The sequence below is a fragment of the Rhinatrema bivittatum genome, chromosome 4, assembly GCF_901001135.1.
Source record: "Rhinatrema bivittatum chromosome 4, aRhiBiv1.1, whole genome shotgun sequence".
Taxonomy (NCBI): Eukaryota; Metazoa; Chordata; class Amphibia; order Gymnophiona; family Rhinatrematidae; genus Rhinatrema; species Rhinatrema bivittatum.
The window spans coordinates 58,532,261-58,551,280 of record NC_042618.1 but is presented as its reverse complement, the minus strand read 5'-3'; the positions used below and the strand labels follow the sequence as shown (position 1 = coordinate 58,551,280).

At 44.6% G+C, this 19,020-nt stretch overlaps 1 protein-coding gene across 2 annotated transcripts in view; it reads left to right on the top strand.

Moving 5' to 3' along the window:
- The window catches only part of PPM1A (protein phosphatase, Mg2+/Mn2+ dependent 1A), a 204,669-nt gene that overhangs the window by 108,141 nt on the left and 77,508 nt on the right, over positions 1 to 19,020 (top strand). For both annotated transcript variants that reach the window (XM_029598180.1, XM_029598178.1), the window contains one exon: positions 12,226 to 13,079. In XM_029598180.1, coding sequence (XP_029454040.1) covers positions 12,246 to 13,079 — 834 coding nt within the window. In that variant the 5' untranslated portion in view covers positions 12,226 to 12,245. The remainder of the gene's footprint in view (positions 1 to 12,225; positions 13,080 to 19,020) is intronic.

The following is a 19,020-nucleotide window of genomic DNA, read 5'->3' as shown; positions in this document are numbered from 1 at the left end:
GTGATTATTGTATCTTGATGCCTTGGATGTCAAGTGGCATCTGAGGTTATGTTTGGAGTCTACTTAACATGTCAGGAAGTTTGATAGATTGTTTCTGCTCCATGATGGAGGTAAGCAAGGGGAACTGGCAACACGGGCAACTTTGGAAAAAGAATGTCCTCTAAGGAAGGCAGGCAAATCCCCGACCCACACTCAGATGCTGATTTATAACTTTGCTTCGCTCTTTAGGTGTGGACATTGCAGGGTGGTGTTCTTGCTGTTCGTTAGAGAACTGATAAGTGTTTTAACTGGTCTCTCAGTTTAGTGAACATTAATTCTTTGATCTGCACTCAGTGTTCTGTATTGGTTGGAAGCACGAGTGATTGTTAATCATCGTTTTCAAGTATAATCAGTTTGTTCACAGTTTGGCTTTTCCAGAGAATACTGGCGGGCTGATGTCTGGGCAGAGCTATATTTCCGTGATGTCAGCTTTTACTCTGTCTCTATCTGCTGGTAGAGGTACATAACCCACTTGTGGGGATTGTCCAGCCTTTCTTAGAGTAAAGGAAATTATCAGGTGAATAGTAATTTCTCACAGGACAAGCAATGGTAGTCCTCACATATGGGTGACATCATTAGGATGGAGTCCAATCACAGAAAACTTCTGTCAAAGTTTCCAGAACTTTGACTAGCCCCTACTGGGCATGCCCAGCATGGCACTAACCCTGCAGCCAGCAGGGGTCCCCCTTCAGTCTTCTTTTTTCCGCGCAGCAGTAGCCTCGCGGTTTAGGAGCTCTGAAGAGATTCCTGACAGGAATTTTCCTCACGGAGTTAATTAAACTTAAATTGCCCCACAGGGGGACCCTCCTCTAACTTTTCTCAGGCCGCGGTACTCTGGTAAGTTTTTGACCGTCTTTCGTCAATTACCGTCGAGTTTGGCCCTCGCGGCCTACTGGCCGTCGACCATACCGCAGCTCGGATTTTTTTCTATGGCCATGGTGTCGGGGTTTCGTCGGTGCCCTGACCGTACTCGTACCGTGTCTATCACAGACCCTCATGGAGTCTGTGTAATGTGTTTAGGCCGTGAGCATGATGTCCTGACTTGCACCAAATGTGCCCTCATGACACCAAAAGATCGCAAAGCCAGAATGGAGAAGATGGAACTCCTCTTCTGTGCTCACACCCCGACCCCGTCCATCGCATCAACGTCATTGGAACCGGCACCGTCGCACCAGCATCGACCTCCTTCTGGTGACCGTCTGCCATCGACTTCTTCACGGCCATCAACTCCTGTTACTCCCCCTCAAGATCGAGGAGATCGTAGGAAGAAACATCGCCATCGGCATGTAAGTCTCGGACCGTCGAGGGAGCGAAATCATCGACCTCACCACTGTCCGAGCCACCATCGAAGAAGCCCCGTCCAGAAATGGCACCGACCATTCCTGCGACCAGGACATCAAGGCCACCCTCACCCAATTGGGGTTTGGGAGTCGCGATTCCGCCTGTAAAGGTGGTCCCTCTGACTGTGCCTCCGCCTCCCTCTTCCGTCACGGAGCCGGGGCTGCTTGCTCCAGGTCTCTGTGAAGAACTGGATCGGCTGGTCCAGGAGGCCATCGACAAGGCGATGCAACGACTCCAGCTTCCTCCGACACCGAGAGTGGAACCGATCACCGACCCGATGACAGAAGCGCTGGCACCGCTGCTATCCCGGATGGAGGCGCTCATGACCGCCCTTCCACCGGTGATTCCCGGGTCTCCGATGGCTCCGGTGCGCTCCCCGTTGACAGCTTCATCAGGAGGAGAAACACCCTTCCGCATTCCTCCTTCGGTAGTATTGCCTCAGCCATTGATGCCAATTCGTCCCTCGCCACCGATTCATTCATCGGGAGCGATATGCACATCGGCGCCATCGGTTCCTTCGATACCGGCACTGATGCCTTCCAGGCCATCCACGGTGCCCCCGGCGATTCCTTCAATTTTCTCGGAGCCTCATCCAGGGCCTTCGGGTATCCAACCCCCTTCTCTTCCTCGTCCTACAGGTCAGCCTGCTGATCCTTATGACACCTGGAGTGATTATACTTCCACAGACACCGATGACTTACGTTCACCTCCTCCTCCTACTGAAAGTAGAAAGCGTTCTCCTCCAGAGGACCTTTCTTTCATTAATTTTGTGAAGGAAATGTCTGAGTTGGTCCCTTTTCAGCTTCAGACGGAGCAGGATGATAGGCACCAGATGATGGAGCTCCTCCAATTCCTGGATGCCCCTAAAGTGATCACTTCCATTCCCGTTCATCAAGTTCTTCTTGACCTCCTCAAAAAGAACTGGGAAAACCCAGGATCCATTGCCCCAGTCCATAGAAAAGCTGACACTACCTATTTAGTACAGTCAGCCCTCGGCTTTCAAAAATCTCAGCTCGACCACCACTCAGTTGTGGTGGAATCGGCTCAAAAGAAAGCAAAAAGGGCGAAACCTCACTCATCTACCCCTCCTGTTAAAGAACACAAGTTCCTAGACAATATTGGTCGACGAGTGTTCCAAGGGGCCATGCTCATCTCTAGAATTGCTGCTTACCAGCTGTATATGACCCAATACAATAGGGTCATTTTCAAGCAGATACAGGACTTCTCTGAAAACCTGCCTGACCAATTCCAGCAACATCTTCAAATCCTTGTCAACAAAGGGTTTGAGGCAGGCAAGCATGAGATAAGAACAGCTTACGATATCTTCGACACCTCTACTAGAGTGTCTGCAGCTGCCATTTCGGCAAGACATTGGGCCTGGCTCAAATCTTCTGACTTTCGGCCAGAAGTACAAGACAGGCTATCTGACCTACTGTGTGTAGGAGACAATCTATTCGGTGAACAGATCCAGCAAATAGTGGCTGAATTAAAGGACCATCATGAGACCCTTAAGCAGCTCTCATCGATACCTTCCGACTTCCCCTTAAGACAGCCCTTTAGGAAGGACTCTAAGAAGTCTTTCTTCCGTCCAAGGAATTTCTATCCTCCACCAGCAAGGTCCCGAGCTACGAGGCCTTCCCAAAAACCTCAGCCTCGCCAGGCCCGGAAGCAAAAGCCGCAAGCAGCTCCCCAGCCGGGGCCTGCTTCAGGTTTTTGACTTTCACTTGGAGAGCAGCAGCCTGATTCCTCTGCCAAGCATACCAGTGGGAGGTCAATTGTGCCACTTTCACGGCATGTGGCAATCAATCACAACCGAGTGGGTACTAGCAATCATTGCTCAGGGTTACCACCTAAACTTTCTTGCTCTTCCACCAGACTCACCACTTCTGCAAGCATGGAGAGTATCCGACCATTCTGTCCTTCTGGAGTAGGAGGTTTCCCTTCTTCTCCAGTTAAGAGCAATAGAACCCGTCCCTCTCTCGCAGCAAGGCCTAGGGTTCTATTCCCAGTACTTTTTGATCCCCAAAAAATTCGGGGGGCTTCGTCCAATTCTGGACCTACGTGCCCTCAACAAGTACCTCCAGCAGGAAAAGTTCAAGATGGTAACCTTGGGCTCGCTTCTACCTCTTCTGCAAAGAGGAGACTGGCTCTGCTCTCTGGACCTCCAGGACGCATGCACACACATTGCGATAACTCCAGCTCATCGCAAGTACTTCAGGTTTTTAATAGGCCCAAAGCACTATCAATACCACGTGCTTCCGTTCGGCCTAGCATCGGCACCACGAGTCTTTACCAAATGTCTCGTGGTTGTCGCAGCCTTTCTCAGGAAAGAAGGTGTTCACGTCTACCCCTATCTGGACGACTGGTTAATCAGGGCTCCAACCCAGCAAGCCGCTTGGTCGGCCCTCGATTTGACCCTACACACTCTAATTTCTCTAGGATTTCTCGTCAATTACGAAAAATCCTATTTAGTCCCATCTCAAACCTTGTCGTCCATTGGGGCAGACTTGGACACCTTGCAGGCAAAAGCCTTTTTACCTCAACAACGAGCGCTAACCCTCGTGTCTCTCGCTCACCAGTTGCAGTCTCAGCATACAGCAACGGCTCGCCAATTCCTCGTCCTTTTAGGACACATGGCATCCTCAGTCCATGTCACACCAATGGCCCGCCTGGCCATGAGGCTCATGCATTGGACTCTGAGGTCACAATGGATTCAAGCTGTTCAGCCTCTGTCGACCATTGTCCACATCACCGACTCACTCCGTCTGTCTCTCTCGCCTGGTGGAAAGATCACAACAATCTCCTCCAGGGACTGCCCTTTCAAGTGCCAGATCCTCAATTCATTCTCACCACCGATGCTTCCAACCTCTGCTGGGGAGCCCACGTGGACAATTTACAGACACAAGGGTCTTGGTCTCCAGGGGAAGCCAAACATCAAATAAATTTCCTAGAACTTCGAGCAATGCAATATGCTCTCAGGGCTTTTCAGGAACGCCTGTCAAATCACGTCATCCTGATTCAGACGGACAACCAGGTGGCCATGTGGTACATCAACAAGCAGGGAGGCACAGGCTCCTTCCTTCTGTGTCAGGAAGCTGTGCAGATTTGGGCAGAAGCGCTCTCCCACTCGATGTACCTCAGGGCCACCTACTTTGCCGGGAGTGGACAATGTCTTGGCAGACAAACTGAGTCGTGTCTTCCAACCGCACGAGTGGTCTCTCAACCCCTCGGTATCAAACTTCATCTTCCAACAATGGGGTTATCCCCTGACAGACCTCTTTGCGTCCCCTCAGAACCACAAAGTCGACAATTTCTGCTCCTTCATTCGGAGCGACCGCTGTCCGCCCAGAGATGCATTCTCCCTCTCGTGGGCAACCGGTCTGCTCTATGCATTCCCTCCACTTCCTCTTCTCTCAAAGACTCTTGTGAAGTTGCGTCAGGACAAGGGAACCATGATCCTGATAGCACCTCACTGGCCACACCAAGTGTGGTTTCCCATACTCCAGGATCTCTCCATCCGCAGGCACATTTCCTTGGGAACGGACCCGCATCTGATCACTCAAAACAACGGATGCCTACGCCATCCCAATCTTCAGGCCTTGTCTCTGACGGCATGGATGTTGAAAGGTTAATCCTTCAACCACTTAACCTTTCAGATTCGGTTTCTCGTGTCCTGATTGCTTCCCGAAAGCCTTCCACAAGAAAATCTTATTCCTATAAATGGAAAAGGTACACATCATGGTGCACTTCGCAGTCCCTTGATCCCTTTTCCTGTCCAATCCCAAGGTTTTTGGACTATCTCTGGCATTTGTCAGTCAGGTTTAAAGACCTCTTCAATCAGAATGCATGTCAGTGCGGTAGCTGCCTTCCATAATGGTGTCGGGGATGTCCCTATATCAGTACAACCCCTCATAACGCGATTTTTAAAGGGCTTGCTCCATATCAAGCCACCTTTATGTCCTCCGGTCCCTTCTTGGGACCTTAACCTGGTTCTTGGTCGGCTCATGAAACCACCATTCGAGCCTCTTCACTCCTGTGACCTAAAATATCTCACATGGAAAGTGATTTTCCTTTTAGCTATCACTTCAGCTCGCAGGGTTAGTGAGTTACAGGCCCTAGTTACCTATCCGCCTTACACTAAGCTCCTGCAGGACCGGGCGGTACTCCGCACTTACCCTAAGTTTTAACCCAAGGTAGTTTCTGAGTTTCATATTAATCAATCCATCATACTACCTACCTTTTTTCCCAGGCCCCATTCCAATCCAGCGGAACAGGCTCTGCATACCCTTGACTGTAAACGAGCTCTAGCTTTCTATCTAGACTGTACACTTGCCCACAGGAAGAGCACTCAGTTATTAGTCTCTTTCCATCCCAACAAATTAGGGCAACCTGTGGGTAAGCGGACTCTCTCCTCCTGGTTGGCGGACTGCATATCTTCTTGCTATCAGCAAACAGGCATTCCCTTTCAAGCCCGTGTTAAAGCACACTCTGTCAGGGCCATGGCGACTTCAGTAGCACACCTAAGATCGGTGCCGCTTCCTGACATTTGCAGGGCTGCCACCTGGAGCTCTCCCCATACCTTCGCAGCCCACCATTGCTTGGACAAAGCCGGAAGACAAGATTCCATCTTCGGTCAGTCTGTCTTGCGCAACCTTTTTGCAACGTGACGTACCAACACCCTTTCCGCCTGCCCGGTGGGGTTCAGGATGCCCTCTACCAAATTCCACCCCAGTTGTTGTGCCTGTTGCACGCCGTTGGGTACATTTGGTGCATGTTCGGACATCCTCAGCTCGGTACTCACCCATATGTGAGGACTACCATCCTGCTTGTCCTGTGAGAAAGCAAATGTTGGTTACCTGTAACAGGTGTTCTCACAGGACAGCAGGATATTAGTACTCAATAAACCTGCCTGCCACCCCGCGGTGTTGAGTTCGTAATGTTTTCTTGTTTTATTTTTTCGGCACTGTCTGTAGCTATCAAATAAGACTGAAGGGGGACCCCTGCTGGCTGCAAGGTTAGTGCCATGCTGGGCATGCCCAGTAGGGGCCAGTCAAAGTTTTGGAAACTTTGACAGAAGTTTTCCATGATTGGGCTCCATCCTAATGATGTCACCCATATGTGAGGACTAACATCCTGCTGTCCTGTGAGAACACCTGTTACAGGTAAGCAACATTTGCTTTCTCCTTTTTGAGCTATTTTTCAGTGCTTTTTGCAAGTACTTTATAGTCCTTCCTTTCTCGTGTTCCTCACGCAGTTGATATGGGGTCTCCCTGGTTGGCCCCGTTAGCATCCTAAATGGGGCAAGGGTCTCCTGTATGCGTATCCTCTAGCTCCACTGATTGTGAAGACTCTCTTGAAGCTTCGCAAACACAAAGGGACTATGATCCTCATAACCCCTCATTGGCCGAAACAGGTCTGGATTCCACTCCTGTTGGAAATGACCATATGGAAATCAATCAGGCTGGGGACTTACCCAGATCTCATCACCCAGGATCGAGACGGGTTGCGCCATCCAAACCTCCAGGCCTTGAAACTCAGTCTGGATGTTGAGAGGCTAATATTACAACCACTTAATCTCTTGAAAGATGTGTCTCGGATCCTGGTGGCTTCCAAAACGCCTTCCACTAGAAAGGCCTATGGACTGAAATGTAGGAGATTTTCCATGTGGTGTGAGCAGAATGCACTAGATCCATTTTCCTGCTCCCCACAAAAAATACTTGACTATCTGCTACACCTTTTGGAAGCTGGTTTGAAGACCAACTCTGTTAACAGTTCATCTGAGTGCAGTTGGTGCATATCACCGTGTTGTAGATGGTGCACCCATCTCTGTACGTTTTATGCGAGATCTTTTTCAGCTGAAGTCTCCCCTAAGGCCTCCCGCTGTGTCTTGGGACCTCAACATGATGTTAACTCAGCTCATGAAAGCTCCCTTTGAGACTCTGCGCTCCTGTGGCCTGAAGTACCTGACGTGCAAGATCATGTCTTTTTGTAGCATCCACTTCAGCACGCAAGGTCAGTGAGCTCCAGGCCTTAGTGACTTATCCACTTTAAGTTTTTTCATGACAGAGTGGTCTTACATACTCACCGTAAGTTCCTGCCTAAGATGGTGTCTGACTTCCATCTTAACCAGTCCATCGATCTGCCAACTTTATTTCCCAGGCCTCGAACACACCAAGGCAACAAATTAGAATTTACAAATGTTACCTCCAAATAGCCAGCACAATACAGTCATTCCCTTTGAGTAGTAATTCATTTTTTGTATTACATTTGAACTATTATTCAAAGATGCAGAATTCCCCCAGATGTGTGGTAAAATTATATCAGGCTTGAAACCAGGGCAGGATTTAGGCACAGGCAACAATAGGCATGTGCCTTGTACAACAAATTCTGAAGGTACCCAGAAACTGGGACTCCCTCTGCTGCTGTCTGATTTCTGAGGGTAAAATCTCCCACCTCCTGGTTCTGCCTATGGACACCATAATTTTAAATCCAGCCCTGCTTACATCCCTCCCCTCCCAACATTTCTTTTCCCCAGGCTCAAACTCAACTCACTCTTCCTCCTCCACCTTGACTCCCAACTTACTCCCCCCCCCATTCCCAGGCTCAACCCCTCCCTCTCTTAGCTCAATGCCCTACCCAGTTTGCTCTCTGCCACCCCTCTCCCTCCCTTTCAGTACCCTGTCCAGTTTGCTTCCTGCCCTCAGTGCTCTGCCCAGTTTGCTCCCTGCCCTGTGCCCTTCCTCAATGCCCTGCCCAGTTTGCTTCCTGCCCAGTTTGCTTCCTGCCTCGTGCCCCTCCCTCAATGCTCTGCCCAGTTTTTACTGCCTCGTGCCCTTCCTTCAATGCGCTGCCCAGTTTGCTTCCTGCACCATGCCCCTCCCTCAGTGCCCTGCCTAGTTTGTTTTCCTCCCTCCACACCTGCCCAGTTTGCTCCCTCCCTCTCTCCCTCAATGCCCTGCCCAGTTTGCTTCCTGCCCCGTGTCTCCTCCATCAATGCCCTGCCCAGTTTGCTTCCTGCACATACCTCTCCTTCAATGCTCTGCCCAGTTTGTTTACCACCTTGTGCCCCCTCCTTCAATGCTCTGCCCAGTTTGTGTTCCTCCCTCAATGCCTTGCCATTTGTTTCCTGCCCTGTGCCCCTCCCTCCCTCAATGTCCTGCCCAATATGTTCTTCCCTGCCTCCTCCCTCAGTTCAAATGAGTGAACTGTCCAGTTTGTTTCCTGCCCCATGCCCCCTCACTGTAGTTCAATGTTTTGCCCAGTTAGTTTGCTCCTTGCAGCTTGCCCCCTTCCACCCTCTGCTCAATAACCAGTTTGTGTAGCTTACCTTTTCCAGTTCTACCCTCCAACAGGATGATCGCTGACATTGTCCTCTGCTCTGCTGCCTTCCTCCTCTTTGCCACAATCCCCCAGGCTGAAATTTACTTCCTGCTGACCATCTCCTACCAGCCTGGAAGTTTCTGCTATTGCTCCTCCTCCTCCTCCTTTATTTCTGCCATCCTCCACATAGATAAGGTGGCAGACTAGATAGCAGAATAGCCATTGGCTCATTCTTTGCCTGTGAGGTTAGCAATGGGGTCAGGTGAGACGGCCCTTGGCGCAGGTGCAAAGCAGCAGGATGAAGGAGCAGAGATTTAAAAAAATAAAATAAAATTCTGGCTGTTGCTGTGTAGGATCATGCGCCGCCTCCTCCATGCCATCAGTGCCGGCCCTTCTCCTGTTAAGCTGTGATGCTGTGGATTTTTCTCTTGCTGGTTTGCTGCCACCCGCTGCTCATCAGAGTAGATGAGAAGGCAGCAGTTTTTTGTTGTGCCGGCGCAGCGCAGCATTGACCAATGTCATGGGAAGTCCCACCCCGATCCCCCTGCTCTGGGCCCAGATCAATTTTTTACTGTACGACTGCTTGTCAGCTCCTTTCCACTCCACCAGGTCACTCACCAGCTGAAAAGGGAGGAAAGAATATCTGACTGCTGCAGCTGCGGAGCAGCTGCCCCCCTAAGTGTGCCGCCCTGTGCAAATGCACGGTACGTACACCCTGTCACACTGGGCCTGATTCATAAGACCGTAAGAACATGCCATACTGGGTCAGACCAAGGGTCCATCAAGCCCAGCATCTTGTTTCCAACAAGTACCTGGCAAGTACCCAAAAACTAAGTATATCCCATGCTTCTGATGCTAGTAATAGCAGTGGCTATTTTCCAAGTCAACTTAATTAATAGCAGGTAATGGACTTCTCCTCCAAGAACTTATCCAACCCTTTTTTAAACCCAGCTACACTAATTGCATTAACCACATCCTCTGGCAACAAATTCTAGAGTTCAATTGTGTAGTTGAGTGAAAAAGAACTTTCTCCGATTAGTTTTAAAAGTGCTACATGCTAAAATGGAGTGCCCCCTAGTCCTTCTATTATCCATAAGAGTAAATAACAGATTCACAGTTACCTGTTCTAGACCTCTCATGATTTTAAACATCTCTATCATATCCCCCCTCAGCCATCTCTTCTCCAAGCTGAACAGCCCTAACCTCTTTAGTCTTTCCTCATAGGGGAGCTGTTCCATCCCCTTTATCATTTTGGTTGCCCTTCTCTGTACCTTCTCCATCGCAACTATATCTTTTTTGAGATGCGGCGACCAGAATTGTACACAGTATTCAAGGTACAGTCTCACCATGGAGCGATATAGAGGCATTATGACATTTTCCGTTTTATTAACCATTTCCTTCCTAATAATTCCTAACATTGTTTGCTTTTTTGACTGCTGTAGCACACTAAGTGTTTATAAAGTTTTTTCCAGTTCTAAGCATTTGGCATTACCACTTACGGTATATTATAGGACTTTGGAAGTATTAGAAACTGAGATGGCGACCCTCCTTTTCTTATTTAATTACCCCTAAAATGGTACTTGATGTATCAGATTTTTATCAAAACTGAGGGTAAAGGCCTGCTTGGTGGCTCAGTGGCAATGCATGCTACCATGATTCCTAGATTGGGTCCTCTGCATCCCAAGTTGACCAAGGCTGGGATTGCAGCTGAGGCACCATACTCAGCCCGTGGTTTGGAATGGGGTGGGGGAGGGGGCGAGGCGGGAAGGAGTCATAGTCATTGGTGGGCAGATTTAGAGCCCATTATGCAGTATTCTAGAAGGAACCTTGGTATATGGTGGTTGGCCTCCGGTTTGTTGCTCAAGGACCAGCCTAGACATAATGGGAAGATGGGTATTAAAAAAAAAAAAAAAAAAGGAAAAAATCTCTCTGTGGTTGTGAATGAAGGCTCATGACTTGAGGATTCTAGTACTGTCTGTGACTAAGCTGTAAGAAACAGGAAGAACTACTGCCTCCTCCCCCCCAAAATAAAGAGCGAGCAGGTAAAGCTTTTTAATGCGATAGTTTGTAATTCTATTAAACTATGTGTACATTGTCATACTTCAGTTGATTTTGAAGTCTCTTCACAGGTACTATAATTGTTATAGACTAGCCTTCAGTTTTGCATGTATAAACTTTTATTTTTTTATTTTTTTAAAGATAGACCTTGATTTGAATGGACATTTGGCAGATTAGGTAAAGTGGGAATTGCTGCTATTTGTTTGTAGCAACAAGTACCTCCTCACCTGCAACTGAATCACAAATCTGAGGCTACTGGCAATACTGAGCAAAAAAGAACATGAGGCAAATTGACAACTAACCATCTGCACAAAAATGCTGACAGCAAAGTGAAAATGGGAAAAGTAAATAAAAAATACTTTTATGGAAGACAATCATAATAGGTTAAGAGCATGGACATATGACATTTCATGGAGTTATATGTTGTAGTCTGTCTTCAGCAAAAGTGTATTTGGCTGGCACTGTTTTTACTATTCTATTTTTGAAATTGAAAATTTTATTAACACAACACCACTTCCAACAGTATAATCATACACTTGTAAGACAATCTGCACAATAATGATATAACTCTACAAGATAAACAAATGAGTAATCAGCTCTACATCCTTTCTTCCCTCCCCCCCAACAACCTAAGTCCCAAATCCTCCTCTTAAAGCCCTCCCTCCCAAATGATCACCAGAATTATCCATATATCAATTTCCCCAGTACTTCCCTCTCAACATTTGAATCAACCCATAATTACACAACCCGTCTCCCTTCCTCCCCATATCATCAGATTTCCACTTTACAAACTGCTGCCAGTTTCTCACATTTAACATTTTGTTTCCTCTTGATAGCAGTGAGTTTACTCAGTAATAAACATTATCGAATCTTCGAATAATTCCTTGAAGTGATGAAGTTTTAGACTTTGTTTTCACTATTCTATAATAACTTTTTGTGCTCTTTGCCATTGGTTTCATGCAAAGTTAAGATATAGGATTGGCTTATCTTGCTGAATAACATTAATCTAAATCTGTCAGTATTTGTCAGATATTGCAGTATAGCTCACAAAGGCTCTACTTTATTCAAATTTGTATACAAATAATGGGGAAAAATGAGTAAAATGTAATTTATTTATTTAAATGTATATTCTGCTTTTCAGTACTTCAAAACAGATTAAATGCTATACTTCCATTCATTTTTATTTCATTTCTGTTTCCCGTTATATTAGTCCCGATGGTTTCTTTCTAAACCAAACATTCTCAACTTCAGCATTTGAGAGCCACAAAAGTCTGCTTTTCAGAATATCCCTGATTGAATATTCATCAGATATATTTGCGTAGATTTGGCCCAAGAACAAGGCTACTGTGAAAACCAGACCTGTTGCGACCCTCAAGGACAGGACTTTTGAGAACCCCAGATTCAGACAAAATTATTAGTATTTGTTCTCAGCAATATAATTATAGCTGCTTTTTTTTTCTTCCACAGAACTGAAGAAGCAAGACAAAATGGGAGCATTTCTAGACAAGCCAAAGATGGAGAAGCATAATGCCCAAGGGCAGGGTAATGGGCTGCATTATGGGTTAAGTAGTATGCAAGGCTGGCGAGTGGAAATGGAAGATGCACATACGGCTGTGATTGGTCTGCCAAATGGACTTGAAGGATGGTCATTCTTTGCTGTATATGATGGGCATGCTGGGTCCCAGGTGGCCAAATATTGCTGCGAGCATTTGCTAGACCACATCACAAGTAACCAGGATTTTAAAGGATCTGATGGACAGCCCAATGTGGAAAGTGTAAAGAGTGGAATCAGAACAGGTTTTCTGCAAATTGATGAACACATGAGAGTAATTTCAGAGAAGAAACATGGTGCAGACAGAAGTGGGTCAACAGCTGTTGGTGTCATGATTTCTCCCCAACACATTTATTTTATCAACTGTGGAGACTCAAGAGGTTTACTCTGTAGGAGCAAAAAAGTTCATTTCTTTACCCAGGATCACAAGCCAAGCAATCCACTGGAGAAAGAACGTATACAAAATGCAGGTGGTTCTGTAATGATTCAGCGTGTTAATGGCTCGCTTGCTGTGTCAAGGGCACTTGGTGACTTTGATTATAAATGTGTCCATGGGAAAGGTCCTACAGAGCAGCTTGTTTCACCAGAGCCTGAAGTTTATGAAATAGAAAGATCAGAAGAGGATGATCAGTTCATCATCCTGGCCTGTGATGGTATCTGGGATGTTATGGGTAATGAAGAGCTGTGTGATTTTGTAAGATCCAGACTTGAAGTCACTGATGACCTTGAGAAAGTTTGCAATGAGATAGTCGACACATGCCTGTATAAGGTAGATTCAAATTTTGTTCTAAAGTTTTTAAATTTTTTCTTTCAAATTTTTGGATTTTTGTTACTAAGAAAATGAGAACAAATGAGTTTAGGAAGTTTGTTTAGGAAGCTGTTTTATTACATTCATTAGGGATCCCAAACAGTCCTCGAGGTCTGCAACCCAGTCAGGTTTTCAGGATCTCCACAATGAATGAGCATGAGATCTGTTTGTCTACAATGGAGGCAGTGCATGCAGATAAATCTCATGCATATTCATTGTGAAAAACTTAAAACCCTTGGTTGTAGCCCTCAAGGGTCGAGTTTGAAGACCCCTGACAAAAAGTGTTCAGTTTACAGAGTATTGAAGAATATTTGGGTTTGAGTTAAATTAATTGGTTCTCTGGATGCAATAATAGTGTCTAACAAATCAGAAGTATTTTTTCTAACCAGAATCTACAACAGTTGAAATAAGTTGTGTAAAAAAAAAAAAAAGTACCATGGAGTAAATTGCCCATCTCACGGTGGTTGCAAAAGAAGATTATATTGGGACAGATAAAATAACATGCAATAAAAATACAGTGCTGGATCATTTAATTTTATTTATTGCTTGATTGTGTTTGTGTATACAATACATATATGTTCATGTGTAAACAATATGTAATAATAAAATGCAAAAAAAACAACTATATCTGAAAATCCGAATGTTTAAAATGTTAATTGATTGACACACTGTAATAACAAGCAAATAATATACAAAAAATATTTTTACAAGACTGCTGTGTAGTATTCCTTGTGGCTCTAAATGCAAAAATGACTTTTGCATTATGTTGTATTGCATTGCCCACATATAATCATAGATCCCTTGCATCAGTTTTCTTTTTAAACTTGGAATTTCATTGCAAATAAAACTGGAACCAATAATTGAAATAATAAATCTAACATCTTGAAAATGATGAAACTGCTGAAATTCACACTGTATCCCCTTCTTCACAGTCTGTTTTTCAGAAACCATTTCTTCCTGTTTTGGGGGATCTATTCTTGACATTTTTTTAGCATGGTGTTACTTACTTCTGGTGTTTTCCAGGGCCATGCTGAAAATGTCAAGGACGGGTTACCCTGAAGCAGGATGAGGAGGTTTCCAAAACACGGATTGTGTTGGGGATATAATGACTGGGGGGATACATATAATTATATGTAACGCAATACAATGCAATGTAAAAGTCATTTTTGCTTTTAGAGCCATAAGACAATGCATATAACCTATTGGCATGAAGCTCTTCATGTCACAATATTTTTTGCTTGTTGTTTATAGTATGTTTCTATCAGTTAACATAATTTTAAACATTTGAGTTTTCAGAGGGAGGTTGGGGTTTTTTTGTTTTTGTTTTACTTTTTGTTTAATATACACTCTTTATTGGACTACATTAGTCAGCAGTTTTGCTACAATATTTAATATACATACATAACACCCCTACATACATATCTGAGAGGAAGCCAAAAATGCTTTTGTAATCTGCAGTTATAGCCTCTGTGGTAATTTATATATAGGTTTTCCAATGACTTATATTTGCCTAAACCATGAACTAGTAGCAGATTTTTCTTTTTCTTACCCACTTCTCTTGCTTTTTTCTTTCTTGTCATGTAGCTCTTAAATGCACATTAAGTATATTTTGTGCTTTTTTTTTTTGACCCGGCAATTTGCTTTTGCTCCTTTGGGCTTTCAGCTCAGTTTGAGTCAGCTCTGGGGACTGGAGCTTTCATTTGAAACTACCTGGGGATTTTCCTCCTATTTTATAACCCCTTTCAACCTTAGTCCAGCATTGATGATCCTCAAGTCAGGGGCTTTATTCATCAAGGCTCTTTCTGGACCCTATAATCATGGATTCTAAATCTGGCCACTAGATGTCACCATTGTGCTATGTTTGACTCCCTTTCCAAGGGCTCTGAATGATGCTCTGCAGCATTCCCTGGCTGACACGGTGAATGAAAGACTTGAGCCAAGCTCCTGAGCACTATTACTGAGCCCATCAGGCTGGCCTGATATGTATTTTATTTAATATTTTTAAACAGTTCCCTGTGGTCCTCTTCACATTCCCCTCATACCTATCTCATCTCGGTGGCATTTTATTTCCATTTTTATAAACTTACTACTTTGAAGTATCTCATTTATTGAACCTTAATTCTCTCCTATTGTGTGTAAGTTAGTAAAACTTCTGCTTTGGACTCTTTCAGAGGCTGCCTCCTGCACCCCACTATCCTGCCTTCCTCCTTCATTCCACTGTCCTCACTACTGAGTGTACATTGCTAGACCAATGCTACTGTTGCCTTTTGTATTTATTTATTAGTTGTTGCCAATGCTGTTACCATCACCCATTTGGTAGTCAGCACAGCAAACAGCCACCCAGCTCTCCATTTCCTGTATGAGTGGTGTGTCACTAAATCTTAACTCAGTGACTGCCAGTAGCTTATTGCACACATAGGAAATACAGAGAAGTAAGGTGTCCCCATAATAAGTGAGGGGAGGGGATGGAGTTGCAAGGATTTACTAGGTCATAGGCAGGAAGGATGGAACAACAGTGAGACAAAGAATGATAAGAGAGTCTCTCCTTTCTCTTCGTTGGAGAGAGATAAAAGGAGAAAATCTTGTTTGGGAGGGGGGAAGTTGTACAGAGGGGAGGGGAAAAAAATAAACGTGAATGAAAAAAAGGAGAAAACTGAAATGGAAAAAGATAATGAAGCACAAAGTCTAAAATTAAGCCAGACATACCAGATAAAGGGCCTGAATCATCAAGGTATTTTCCTATAGACACACAACGGGAGAAAAGCCTTAATGGATCAGGTAGAAAGATTGCAAAATATTTATAAATGTAATTTTAAAATGTACAATAAAAAGTTTAGCTTTATATGTAATAAATAATGTAAAAGATTATGCAGATTTAGGTAAATATGGTACAATTTTAAAACTTTGCTGCAGAATCTGCCTTTGTACTGCTGATTTCTCCTTACTGAAATATGTTCCAAAGGTGATGTAACAGGAACACAGTTTCCTGTAACAACTCTGCTATCCACTCCATAACTTACATATCATCAGCTGTTCCACTATTAAATTATGTTGCCTAGAGCAGTGGTTCTCAACCTTTTTCCCATCGTGACACACCTGACAGACCACGCTCACGTGTGACACACTGCTCATTACAATTCACGGCAGAAATAAAAAATAAAGGTCCAGTATTATTTTTATTGTTAAGAATGACACAAGGAACAGATACGTATTCTGTCTGAACAGAAATTGTATAAATAGTAAACATCCCATACCAAAGCAGCACCAATTTCTAGTACTCAGTCAACACCTTACCTAAGAAAAGGCAGCACTGAAAATATTACACCAGGCCTTAAGACACCAATACACCTCCTATTAGGAAAACGGAACAAGTCAGGCTACTATAGAGCCCTACACATAAACTACACGCCAGCAGAAAACCTCACCTGAATCACATGTGCTGACCCTCACCTAACAAAGAATAAAGAGACCAAAACGCATAACTAGAAGCATGCAGACAAAAACTGAATTGGAAACCGCAATAAGCCAGAGTCTCTGTATGCAGTATAACAAAGAAAAAAAAGAAACACCACCAGTCCTTATAAAACAAATCAAGAAATGTAAAATCAATAGCAACAAAACCATACTAACAAAAAGAACAGATTATTTCAAAACAGCTGATGAATGGAATATCCAATAATTAAAGACTCATATCAAAACTTTCTAGATACCAATATTTCAAAATAGCAGACACAAAGGCCCAATAATGAAAAATAATAAGGATACAAAAACTGTTTTGCTCTGCATACCTGGGAACGTTTGATATCCAGGCACCCTGAGATTGTTTTGAATTAGCAGGAGGAGGGATGCTGGCTTGCAACTTTCTCCTCTATCTCTCTCACACTGGCTCTCAATCGCTCACATATACACATGCTTTTTCTCTCTCACTTATATAGGCTCTTAATTACACATTTACACACATGCTGTCTATCTTTTCACGCTTATAGACACAGGCTTTCAATCACACACATTTATGCTGTATTTTTCTCTCACACACAGACTCTCATTCACATGCTTACAAACATGCTCTCTCTCTTTCTCTCATTTGCACACAGGCTCTCAATCACAAACTCACATGCTCCCTCACCTAAACCAGCTCTCAACCACACACACATGCTCGTGCTCTCTCTCTTTCTCTTATTTACACACAGGCTCTCAATCACATACTCACATGCTCTCTCACCTACACTGGCTCTCAGTCACACACAGACACACATGCTCTTTCTCTCATTTACACACAGGCTCTCAATCATACATGCACATGATCTATTTCACACACAAAGGATCTCAATCACACACACATACTCTTTCACACAAACAGGTTTTCAATCACAAACTTACACATACAGGTTCTCAATCATACACATACTCTCTTTCACATATACAGCTCTCAATCATTCACATATATGCTATCTCACTCACACACACACATGATCTCAAACACATGCTTGCTCATTAACTCACTCCCTCCTCCCCCGAACTAGCGGTAGTAGCAGCTTCCTCCCAACCATAAAGGCAGCAGCAACCGCTTTCATTTTCAGCCCTCGCGGAGAAAGGAGTCCCATCAGCCACGGGGGTTGACATTTCTCATTTTACTCCGAGCTGTGCTGCTCGTCCTTCAGGCCGCGTGCCTCTTCTTTTCTTCGGGCCGATGCTGCCCGCACTAGCATGGTCTCTTCTTCCCGCGCACGCAACTGCTGCTCACTACTTCCTCTTCCGGGGTGCAGGAAAAAGAGAGCACGCCGGTGCCGCTGACTCCAGCTCTCCTGCCGCGTTCCGCCCGGGCTCTTAGCATTTTAAGCCCGGGCAGGAGACCTATTTCGCTTGGGTAGGGGGAGCAACTGGGTCAATGGGGGACTGGGAAGTGTGGTGACACAGTGGTGTGTTGCAACACACCCGTTGAGAACCGCTGACCTAGAGAGTTCAGATATCTGATAGCTGATTACACATTTACTGCTGTCAGTTTGTCCGTATGAAAATTAAAACGTTACTTGTTACAGTCAAATAAGATGCTACTTGTAGTATTCAGGACTGTTGCTGCAGTGAACAGATTCAAAACAGTGCGATAGTCTATTAAAATAGGGGAAAAAGCACCAGGTGGTTGTGAATGAAGGCTCATTGTGTCAGGATCTAGGCACTGGTTCCAATTGAGCTGGAAGGAGAAAGGAGGAGCTACTTGGCCAAAACAAACTATTCAGAAAGAGGTAGAAAAATCCTGGATACCAAGTTGTCTGAGTGACTAAAATGTTATTGTTGGCACTTGCTTGCCACACCTCTTGCTGGGCAATGTTGAGAATATGTAGACATGGGGCTGCTGGGGGAGGATAGCATACTGGTATGGCACATTGTGGAGCTGCTGGAGGAGGACAGTCTGACCTTATGGTCCCTTTCTGGGCTGCCAGAGCAAGAGATGCGGCTGAGGGGCGCAGTGCATGCCCTTAGGACTGCCAAAGTCAAAGATATGTTTAATTGAGATGGGTTGAGACTTTAGTTTAGTGGCTTAGAGATATGGGGAGGGAAGGAAAAAGAAGTTAAATAGGGAAAAAAGAAAGAGCAAAAGGCTGGAAGAATGGGGTAAATAAAAGCAAAAAAAAAAAAATCAGTCCCCAAAAATGAACAAAAAAAGCAAAATATGCTTAGAGATGCCAGAAATTGAGTTAAAGAGCAAAAAAAAGTAATAAATGAACATCCATTTTAAAGAAAAGAAATAATGCATTCCCTGACTCTTAACAGTTTTGGCTGGTGCCTAACTTTTCTTAAAAAAAAAAAAAAAAAATTCACTCATATCTATGTAATAGCAATTAAAAAAAACTGTGCAAAATTGTAAAGCATAGTCATAAATTTAATTTTTAATGTACAGTAC